The 11,585-nt window shown below is 42.1% G+C and overlaps 1 protein-coding gene across 1 annotated transcript; it reads left to right on the top strand.

Moving 5' to 3' along the window:
- The first annotated feature begins 5,097 nt into the window (after window positions 1–5,097).
- Window positions 5,098–10,124, top strand: LOC136421688 (ras-related and estrogen-regulated growth inhibitor-like protein). Its single transcript, XM_066409166.1, has 4 exons — window positions 5,098–5,506; window positions 5,908–5,964; window positions 6,384–6,460; window positions 8,821–10,124. The coding sequence occupies exons 1-4, from the start codon at window positions 5,455–5,457 to the stop codon at window positions 9,283–9,285; spliced, it is 651 nt and encodes a 216-aa protein (XP_066265263.1). The 5' UTR covers window positions 5,098–5,454; the 3' UTR covers window positions 9,286–10,124.
- The last annotated feature ends 1,461 nt before the right edge of the window (window positions 10,125–11,585 follow it).

Genomic DNA, 11,585 nt, shown 5'->3' with positions numbered 1-11,585 from the left:
CAGACTTTTGTGTACAGCAGGATATGGTCATTCATATAACTTAATTTTTTTCCTTCCTAAAAGGTTACTATAGTCCTTTACAACGGTTTAAAGTTTGTACCATAAAATTTACCAGGAGAGGCACATTTTCCTCACTTTCTCCCATCAATCAACTTGACAGCCTGATCACTTAGGCTATTTAGCACCTCTTTGTGAAGCAATTATAAGTAATCCGCATTTGCATCAGGGTTCAGCTTGTGTATGTTTCATTCATTGTTATGCGTAGTTTGGTGTGTCAGGATTGTCTAGCGGCTGTTTTCACCGGACCATACTACAATGTTCACCAAAATAAATGTTCACCAACGTTCACCAAACACAAAAAATGACACAAAATGGCAGTTGGCTTGCTAATGCAACGTCACATTTTCATGAATAAAAGTTCAAACTTTTACTTCTTAGCCGTTAAAGTATAACCCGTACTTGTGTAGACAATAAATAATCTAAGGCGATCAGAATCATTGAATTCTCGAAAGTTTATTCTGATGATAGCAGAGAGAACTAAAAGACCATCACGGCCTCACTGAATGAAGTATACAATATAAAACTACGTGTGGGTGTTTACCGCGCGGGGGACTGTAGTGAGGTCCCGGGACTGAATTCGGCAGCGTACTGTGTAAAAAGTGCACTTTACATTTGATGTAGGGGTATGAAATTTTGGATGTGAATCGATCGGTAATTATTGAAACCATTGTAATTACAGTGTAGGCTTCTTTATGCTAGCCTCCTTCGCAGACTTTTTAGAACGGCGGCGTATATATTTTGGGGCGGGGGGTGACGCGATCATCATGGATGAAAACTCCCTCGGCGGCGAGAGTCCCTTCCGGCATTAGAGAACTCTGGTCCGTGTAAGAAATCGCGTCACCCCCCTCCCCCAAATATATGCGCCGCCGTTTCAGGAAGTCTGCGAAGGAGGCTATCTTTATGTCTAAGTGTATCTGTAACAATTTGAATCGATGATAGAGAGCTGGAATTTAAAAAAAAAATCCCTTTAAAGTGGTACATTTGTCGGTTACAACTCATTCAAATTAGCCTGGGTGCCATCCTATTTCTACCGGGGCTCCTACACTCGCCTCCCTCAAAAAATAGGCGAGTGTAGGAGCCCCGGTAGAAATAGGATGGCACCCAGGCTAATTCAAATAACAAACATTGTTTGTCTATCGTATCTTTAAAATTTTAGTCGACTGTTTTGTCGCCTAAAGTGTCACGCCCTTAGGCAGAGATATTCACCTTGATTCATATCATCAGATGTCGGTCGGAGTTTTATCTTCTCTATAATGTATGTCATTAATCAGTATGGCTACGTAAAACAATTATGGCAAGATCTGATCCAAAATCGCTCTCACAGAACACAAGCGTCAAGAGCAGCTGATTTGTTATCTCCAATATGTATTGTGATTTACGTCAACTTGACGCCTTCTGTCTAAATTATCAGGCATAAAATTGTTATAGGTAGTCGAATCAAATCTATTTACACTAAGAATAAACAACGAAAACAAGTAAAAATGTTCCTTCAATCAGATTTACCTTGAAACACTGTCACGCATTTTGAAACAAAGGAACTCGGTTCAACCCAAGCGCTGATTTTAGAGGGATTTCTCATGTACATGGTACATGGTATATGTAATGTGTTTTCGCTACGTTCTTATAATTACTAAGTACTGAGTATAAAGGGCTTTTAATGCGTCCCAGTGTAATATTTGCGAAACATCTGTGGATGAGAAAGCTTGTTTGTGATAACGAATAAAATGAAACATTATTGACATGTACCCTGTACAGATTACATGCATAGCTATATGATGATATCCCCAGACAAGCTACAGATAGATGTGTATTGGGCTGTCTGCTGTCATTCTATGTTCATGAACTATCCAAATGGCCATCTGTTGCATTTTCAACTGCCATTTCCTTTTATATGTCTTTCTGAAAGATATGAAACACGCACATGTACACAGCTCATATTGCCGATATAACTTGTGTGGATTTTACTGCAATTTAGCTCAGAGTCTTGTCATTTCCTTTTACTGTTTGTTCGGCCATCTTGGAAACAGAGTCCCCGGGAGGTGCACCAATTATCTCACCAGGTGAAATTAGCGCGCGATTCGGATGCAGAATATGGGAGGGACCGGAGGGCGGTGCACTGCACTCAAACTACTGAATATTTACAAGCGACAGGCTCCGCTTGCTTCATTACAATATTAAATTGCCTAATCACCATATTCAAATGGGGTATTTGGTGAGAATGGCATGGACAACCAGTGGGACACCTTAGTTGCGCTGAGTAGAAACCAGACACAGTAGTAGGGCCGTTTAGTTTTACCAAGGCTCCTTGGTTTTACATGAAGCCATTGTAGTCTCAAAATCGGACTTCGTCGTTGGCCTTGTTTGCACACTATGTGATATTTTCTGATTGCATTGCACATATTATCAGTTTTCATAAATGCGGTAGCAATATTAGAATTGACATACAATCATAAAACGCTCATCAAACAATCCAGGAAAAAAGGCCAACGACGCGAAGCCATAGTGGCCCCTAAAGCAAGTCCTGCCATGATGGCTACATATTCAGCAGTTCTCGAGTACTGTCCTGTACATCTGCACCTGTAGATATTCCCTGACGTCTTCCCATCCTATAATAACAATCGGTCAACATGACAGGATGGAACGGCCGATTGTTTCGTCGCTAATCGGGATTTCACGGGGGCGTCGGGTGATAATCTGCCGCCAATTACCGGCTTTCGGCCGGCCCGTAAAACAAAAGAGCAGCCGCTAGCCCACTTCACAACGGGATTTGTCACTTTTGTCAACAATGCTGAATAACAGAATTAACAGACACAACGGAAACTGATACAACAGAAGAATAGAGTTACGCAGATCTATGACATTTTCATAAGAAGCTCCTAGTACTCTTAGCCAGACTCTATCAATTATTTCTGCAAAAATAATAATAAACCATGGTTGTTAACATGTTAAAAATCCTGAATAACAGAATTGACAGACACAACGGAAACTGATACAACAGAAGAATAGAGTTACGTAGATCTGTGACATTTTCACGAGAAGCTCCTAGTATCCAACCATACTCTTAGCTAGACTCCATCAATCATTTCTGCAAAAAATAATGATAAACCATGGTTGTTAACATGTCAAAAAATTCTGAATAAAAGAATTAACAGACACAACGGAAACTGATACAACAGAAGAATAGAGTTACGTAGATCTATGACATGTTCATAAGAAGCTCCTAGTATAAGCCACACTCTTAGCTAACCTCTATCAATTATTTTTGCAAAAATGATAATAAACAATGGTTGTTAACATGTCAAAAAATCCTGAATAACAGAATTAGCAGACACAACGGAAACTGATACAACAGAAGAATAGAGTTACGTAGATCTATGACATTTTCATGAGAAGCTCCTAGTATTAGCCATACTCTTAGCTTGACTCTATCAATCATTGCAAAAATGATAATGAAACCATGGTTGTCAACATGTCAAAAATTCCTTTGGCATAGATCTATGACTTTAGTAATTTGTCTTTTTTTTTTTTACAGCGACCCGAAGGGTCTTGGAGAGGATAACTCTAGCCTCAAAAATCAGTCTCTACGGGTGGTTTCTCTTTGTTGATTACGTGCGATTTTGTGATTTCTACAGTGTTCTCATAACTTCCGTTTTCCGAACAATATTTGATCCCCAAAAATTGTGGAAAATAGGAGCCGTCGAAACACCGTAATGATAAGAAAATAGCATTTTATCAGCAATTACATCCTACTAGGGAAGTTACTATAAGCCGACCTATAACCTATAGCAAACAAGACCGAAAAGATACACAAAATATTTGTCTTACTCCTTGCCCAATGCAAGCTTTCATAAGATGGTGGGAGGGTACATCTTTGAAGTGCACACACAACAATAGCCAAAGGAAAGAACCCTGTACCGAAGCCATACTCGGTGCCCTTTGGGACTTGTCCGAACAATGAGGTATCATCACTACAAATTGTTTTACAAGAGGGGGGAGTTTTTGTCGCACCTCGACATCTGGCAAATTTGAGTTGTCTGCGCGACAGCGACTTCATTACGTGACCAAGGCGCGAAGTTTCTCACAGCATTTGATCGATGTTGGATATCGGGGGTGATTATCGTCTGTTTGCGAATGGGCTTTGTGTAGGAGGGAAGGGACACGGGAACTTGGGACTTGTCAAGTTTCTCACAGGTCTTATATAGAAATAGGGCGGACAGGCTTTCTGTGTGGCCTTCTCTCAGTATATTGTAAAAGAAGTAACAGCTAAAAAGATATATGTATTTGTCTTCTAGATGTTTAGAATTATAATATTTCGCTGACGACGCAAGCTATACATTTTCTTATTATCATATCGTCAAGTTATACATTTTCCTATTATCATATCGTCAAGTTATACATTTTCTTATTATCATATCGTCTTTATAGAACGATTGCAAGATTATCAAGATTGATATTTTCGATGTCTTAATTAAAGATTTTGATTTTATGAGATTTAATTTTGTTCTTGGGTTTTATCTTACCACGCAGAATGGTTGCAAAATGTCAAAGTGTCAACATAATTTTTTTCTTACTTTTTTTACTGTATTTTGTTGTCATTTTACCACGCAAGATGGCTGCAATATGAAACCAAATCTAGATGTTTTGAGAGTCCTTGTATTTGGCAAAATTCCCGGCGTAACTGTCTTTGCGGGGGTGTAAGCAATTCAACTGGTGCTCAACTTGTAAGTCGTAGAATAGCACCTGACCCCCCAAAAAACAAGGTATACGGTGTTTAAAATGCGGACATCGTTTGAAAGGGAATAAAAAAATGCTAGATTGTGGTCGCTCTTTTAGAAGAAATGCGCAATTTTTCAATGTCTAGCTTTGTTTTTCTGGAAATTACGGTTTTTATGTTTTATTATTTTTCCACACCCTGTCCCTCCCTCTGCTCTGTGGGAAATCGTACGTCCCGCCCACCGCACCCCACTGCGCATGTCAAATGCAGCCTGTCAACAAAGCAAACTTGCAAATGAGTTGGAGGTCATATACGGGCGGACGGACCCGGGCCCAACAGAGGTGGCACTCACTGAGGCTGGAGCTCGTACCGCGCCGACTGGAACACTTCCTCGGTGCAGCTGCAGCTTGAGCCCGCAGACCCATACCGCTAGCTACGGTGACCCCGCGTGGACTTTACCGTCTCTATCCGGACTTCTGCGACGGGATTTTTTTTGCAGACGGTGACTTTTCCATGGCTTTTGTGCGGACATAACTTCGTTTTGTGTTGGACCTTTTGACAACGCAGCCGACTTTTGTGTGTGTGCGTGCAGGAACACACCGTTTCTGTGTGAGGAAATTCCCCGACCGGGACTCTTTGTGACTTTCATAGACACTGACTTTGCAAACCTGACTACCACCATGGGTGACATCAACCTTGTAGTCGTCGGTAGTGAAAGCGTCGGAAAAAGCGGTAAGTCCCCCCTTTTTAATCTGGCATTTTAATTGAATTTCCGCAGGTTTGGTATCGAATGTACTTTTCCCCCTCAAGTCTTCCTCAGAACACGGTCCATTTTGTAATACACAAACTTTTTTAACGCTTCGCTGACACGTTACGGATTTAATTTCTCGACTCTGGGTGACTTTTCGCAAGTCGTGGTCATTCAGTTTTATGCATAAGAATAGGCTTATGTCGGGCAAGTACGGTCACGCTCGGGCCCAGGGCCCCTCTAGAATACAAACACCTCTAGCAGTATAACACGAGAGGTAGTAGTCCCTTCTAATAGGCCGTGTGTATTTGCTTCTCAGTCGATTACCTGCCCTTTGATTAATAAAATGGTCACAAATATTTACTCATTTTCTTACCCCCCACAGCCTTGACAGTCCGCTTTCTGACCAGAAGATATATTGGAGAATATCAGTCCGATACAGGTACGTTTCCTAGCGAAACAAAAACGCTACACATTGTTCTTCTAATCTAGGATAATATATTTCTCCTTAATTTTACCTTTCTTAAGGTTTTAACGACGTCTTTTAAGTAGGAGCATGTTTATTTGTTAACCGTTAGCACACAAGGGGGGACGATTGTCTTGAAGATTTTTTGGGAGATAAATTTTTGTTTAAGAGACACGGAAAATGGGACATAAGTACAAAAGGTGCGTTGTAAGGTTAAGGGGTTGGGGTTCAGGTTTCCTTGGGCGTTGTTTATGGACTTGTAGTTGTGTGTGGTGAGTTCTATTCCCGAGTGGTGGGAACATAAGGGCACTTTTGTTGGGAGGGGTTGTCGTGGCACATGTACGGTGTACCTAGCACACACAGCCGTGCATTCATGCTCCGCTCTCCGGTTACAGATATTGTGTACAGACACCAGGCCATGATTGATGGCGAGCAAACCAACATCGAGATCCTCGACGTCAGCACTGGAAAGGTGGGTCTTTTTCCTTGTCTTTGAACCATAAACTGCTGGGTAGCCCTTGGGGGTTGCTCTAACACTTCCAGATGTAGGAACGACATGTCTAGCTATAGCTTCGCGGGGATTCTTTTTTATAAGAACAAATTGGGGGTTTTGAAAGATAAGACCACTAGTTGAGGTTTTGGCGTGTTTACGCGAAATGGTCTCTTGTTTGCGCCCAGCATTTGCTGGCTGTATAGCTCGTTGAAAATTAACCGAACGCTCAAACAAGTTGATTCGGGAGATCCAGACATGCACTGCGGCGAAGAATCGGTTCCATTCACCCCCTCTCGAGATTAAGTCCTTGTTTAGAAGAACAAAGAAAATAAAAACGTCTCGGAAAACTCTAATCAGACGAAAATCCTCTTCAACACAACAATGCTCCGTCCCCTTTGCCGGTGTGAAGCATACTGTTGGGATTAGAACTCGGGACTCTTGATCTTTCGAGAAAGGCACACAGGAGTCCTCAACGGGTTTACGGTAGAATGGTCAGACACAGGGCCGGTGTATGGAAAGGAAGGACAACACTGAGCTGCGAAAATGCAGACAACCCATTTCCAACCGCGACCGACACAAATTGGTGCATTCACGGTTTTGCCGCAATTAAAAGTCGTGCCAAACTTTCATACACCGACGTTTTTCACCGACTAATCAAACCCGACAAGACAAACCCAGAAGTTCACGACGGAATGGGCACATGTAATCCGCGAATCGTGTTTAGAATTACGGTTAAATATCGGTGCCAAGTGGGTCGAGCAGGCCACGGTGGTTGTGGTAAATCAGCGCCGATCGTTTGAAAGGGTTTGTCGCGGTGGGGGTCGGTATTGCCCCGGGCAGTAAGTATGGGGTCCCCCCTCTCCAGACGACGGGACCAAATTTGGGCCACACACCATGGCTTCAGACGGAAACGCCGTGCAAAGTTGTCATCTTGCAACGACAGACGGCTTAATTTAAATCTAAATCTTCCATATTCCCTGTTTAAAACTCCCAAAACGGTTCCTATATTGGAACGTTGAGCGGGATAACACCTAGTTCTAGGGACACACTCCTTTTGCAAGGAAAATTTCACGGTTTTGAGTTACGCAGACATATGTTACGGGCGCTACATTTTACTCTTTGCCACTAGAAATGACTGTTGTAATTCCTTGGGTAATGGGGCAATTTTTGAGACGAAGACAGTGAAGGAATATCTTGATGCCCAGACTAAATACAGTACGTGACATTCGTGACACGGGGTTTATTTTTGTAGAGGGCTCGGGTACAGTGCTCAGGCTCCTCGGTGGAACATGTTTTGAACCGGGCACCCCACAAACTCACGTCTGGTCACTCAACCGTTCATTTACTCCAATCCAGACCGCTATATCTCTTACCTGAGGGTGCTTTTCTAATTGGGAACGCAGAAGTAAAAAGGCTTACCGCTCGCACATGGCAGGTTTTTCACTTTAGGAGACCATTTTTTAATCTAGAACGTATTTCGGGCACGTCGCAAGTGTGTTTAAATTTTAACTAGTGTTTTCGAGAGGGGCTTCGCGACAATGGGTCCGATTCTTTGTAAAAACAAAAACCTTTATGGTTCTTTGTGGACACAATGTCGCTGAACATGTTCCGCTCTCATGGTTTCCTCGGTGACATGCAGTCATTCTGGCACACACCGGCGGTTGCCAAGTTTGCTGGTCGACTTTGTTGCCATTGTTGACTCACTCTCTCCACAAAAGCAGACGTTGTTCTCTGCGAAGCGCAAAGGTCACTCTCAAAAGTGCCACGGGCGATTTTCTATGGTAGATGGGGTGCTAACGAGTTCGGGTGGGTCCGGTGGTCTGTCAGTGTTTTCCTTGGGAATTGTATATTAATTAGGCACACGTGTGCCGTTGATCCCCTGTCTGCCACACGCCTACTACATTGTTTCTACGGCAATCTAGAGGAGACAGTCTGAAGCCATTCTACGGCAATCCCGTTAGGACCATATTTATTTTTCCCATGGGTGGACTTGACTGAAAGGGGAACTGATTCTTGTAGTTTCATAGGGATCGTCCATATAAAGGGGGCCGTTCTTCTAGGATTAAAAGGGATCGTTCATAGATATACATATAATTCCAGGCGTTTTGACAACGAGGGGAACTTAGATATTCTTCTAGTTTTGGGGATCGTCCATAGATATAGAAAAGAGAACTGTTCTTATAGTTTTATGGGGGCCGTCCATAGATATACATATGATTCCAGGCGTTTTCATTGAAGTTTTGAGAAAAAGTTATATTGGATATGTGCACATTTTGGATATACATAGTTCTAGGCTTATCAATACTAAATTTTCTTCATTTTTCCTTGTTCCCTCACAGGGTGGTGATTCGTTGCTGACGGACAAGCAGATACGATGGGCGGACGGTTTCGTCATCGTGTACAGCATCTGTGACCGGGGCAGTTTCAACCGGCTCCGGGACGTCATCCGGGACATTCGCGACATCCGGGCATCAGAGAACAACCACCATCACGGACACCACCATTACAATCACTACTCCATGGTCATCATTGGGAACAAATCGGACTTAGAACATCGCAGAACTGTGTCTACCGAGGAAGGGAAGGCGCTAGCCGCTACCCTAGAGTGTCCCTTCGCGGAAGTTTCAGCCGCGGATAGCTACCACGACGTTGCAAAGACAGTCCAAGGACTCTTGAGAAGTGTACACGACACGCAAGTCATGTTGAAAAAGAGAAGAAACAGTCAGAAGTTCGTCAACGTTGCCAAGGCGCTAACGGGGATGTTCGGAGGAAAAAAGACAACGAGAAAACGACGCTCCTTGTAAAAATAAAAATCAGAACTGTTAGAATTTATACCAGCGTCACTATAAAATGTATATCAGAGATATCTAGCATGTTGTCTTGTTAAAGAAGAGCACAAAGTGATATGTAAATATGTTAATGTTATTTATGATGTTTCAGTGTTTTTTCACCGCGTCGCAAAGTTCATTTTCCTCACTGCACTGTTGAAATAACTACGCAAATATTCACTGTGTAATATAAGTTAGCGCAAAGTTGACTATTACCACATCTTCCTGTCAAAAAATGCAAAATTTTGTACCGCTCCCTATCCGAGCATTTAAATGGAGCTAGCCATGCAGAAAAGATAAGTGTGAAAATGTCCAAAATCTATGGAAAAAATGGGAGTGGCGTTGTTTGGATGGGCAATGTACCGTCCACTCATGCTCTTATTCCGGTGCTGAAAAAGTCCACTTGTATTTTTGTTGTCCCGAAATTTCCAGAAATTATATTACTGAGAGAATGAATATATTTTGTAGATCGTTAAGAGACTTATTTGTGAAAAGGTCCTTTCTATTTGATGTAAATATTTCGCCACGTAAGCCGTTGGCAAAATACACTGTCTTCAAACCGACCGGTTCCCAAACAATGGCTCTCTCTATTTTGTATGCCCTTTGCTACGCCATGTTGCCTCCTAGCCCTTTTCTGTTCACATAATCGGCTTTATCGCTTGCATTTGTTTAGAAATCTTCCTACTTCCCAGCCCTCCGTAAAAAAGGTTAGGTCGCTCCATACTGTAAAAACAGTTCTTATGAAAGCTATTCCCATGTTGAATCCTTTGTACCGAAGGAAAATAAATGCTTGTTCTTCTTGTTGATACACGGAATCCTTGACGATTATATGGTGGTTTCTTTGTTTGTATGAATGGGCGAACCCGCTCTCTTCACTCGCATACTTTGAGATAATCAGGTCAATAGACGCTTCATACAACCAGTAGAGTACATAACATGCATTGTAGTGTACACTCAATAGAATTAGGACCGGACAAAAAGATGATTCATTCGAAAAAGAGGTACTTCTGTGTAGACTACAAAGGAAGACACAATTAATTAAGATTCCTGTCCGAGAAGATGACTGTACGATGTGACAATGCCTTGTTGGTTTGTCATTGTTGTTGGAGTCATCTCGCCGTAGGTTGTAGATAATTCACGTACCGTTAAACGAGATAATGAGAGAGTAGTCGACCGGACCACCCCAAAGAAATGTTATACAGGGTTTGTTCAGAAACTTCCCAGGGGATGGGTATATAGGAACGTTGACATCAAATCAATCAGCAGGAAAATCTTAACACTTGAAGGACATGCAAAGAGTTACAAAAAGACACAAAACAAATCATTTAGCCTCCTTCGCGCCCTAAAACGATCTCCACGGCTCGCCCACGCCTGTTAAAAATCGAGAATCAGTCCCCCTCCCCCTCCCCCCCCCCTAGAAGGGGGCTAGCATTCATGAGTTTACACTGGTAGCCTGGCTAGAAGTATGTAACGTTACAGTCCATATATTGTAGCTGTAGTCTGGAATGCAGCCTTGTTAAGAATAAAGATAATACAAAAAGCTCCAGGCAGTTGTAGTGTTACACTCGGTATGTTTAATCTCCAAGCAGATGTAAACAAGCTTGTTTCGTCGTTGTTTTTTTTTTTTTGGGGGGGGGGGGGCGAAAATATATACAGTAGACTCCGCTTAACTGCACCACGCATTTGCCAGCGTTTTTGGTGCAATTATCCGGCTGGTGCAATTATGCGAAATGTCCAGCTGGACCGTACCACCATGGTCGGGGGGTGTATTGTTAGTCAGAAACACTAACACAAAGAAAATGGACGAAATTATGCAGTTATTAACTTTATTTACGTATTCAAGGACATGTACTGTACAAAAATCTTGTAAAGTGTACCATGATACTGTACAGATTAAACTTAACATTTCTTTTGCTTCCTCACAGATGTTTAAATCAGTAGCTAGGTACTGTACACGTGTAGAAAGAGAAAATATGCTTGATTCGCACAGCAAAGAAAACAACTCCAACTGTAACGTTATGTCTAGAATAATGACTTTGGTCTCACAATTTGTTAGTTTAAATGGCGGTAGGTATGACTAAGACAAACTTGACACCGTATCTACAACTTGAGTCAACAAATTACATCGAAAGTTTCACACTTGTGTTGGTGAATGCGCAAACAAAGGATAAAAATGCGCCGATAGCGTAAAAGCACAAGGACGATCTAATCTAACAAACACAACTCCGCCTGTACTGTATATCTAAAAATGATGACTTTGGTGACATAGGTCTGAC

This window comes from Branchiostoma lanceolatum, chromosome 16, assembly GCF_035083965.1.
Source record: "Branchiostoma lanceolatum isolate klBraLanc5 chromosome 16, klBraLanc5.hap2, whole genome shotgun sequence".
Lineage (NCBI taxonomy): Eukaryota > Metazoa > Chordata > Leptocardii > Amphioxiformes > Branchiostomatidae > Branchiostoma > Branchiostoma lanceolatum.
Note: the sequence above shows the minus strand (reverse complement) of the source record. Positions and strands in the feature narration are given on the sequence as shown.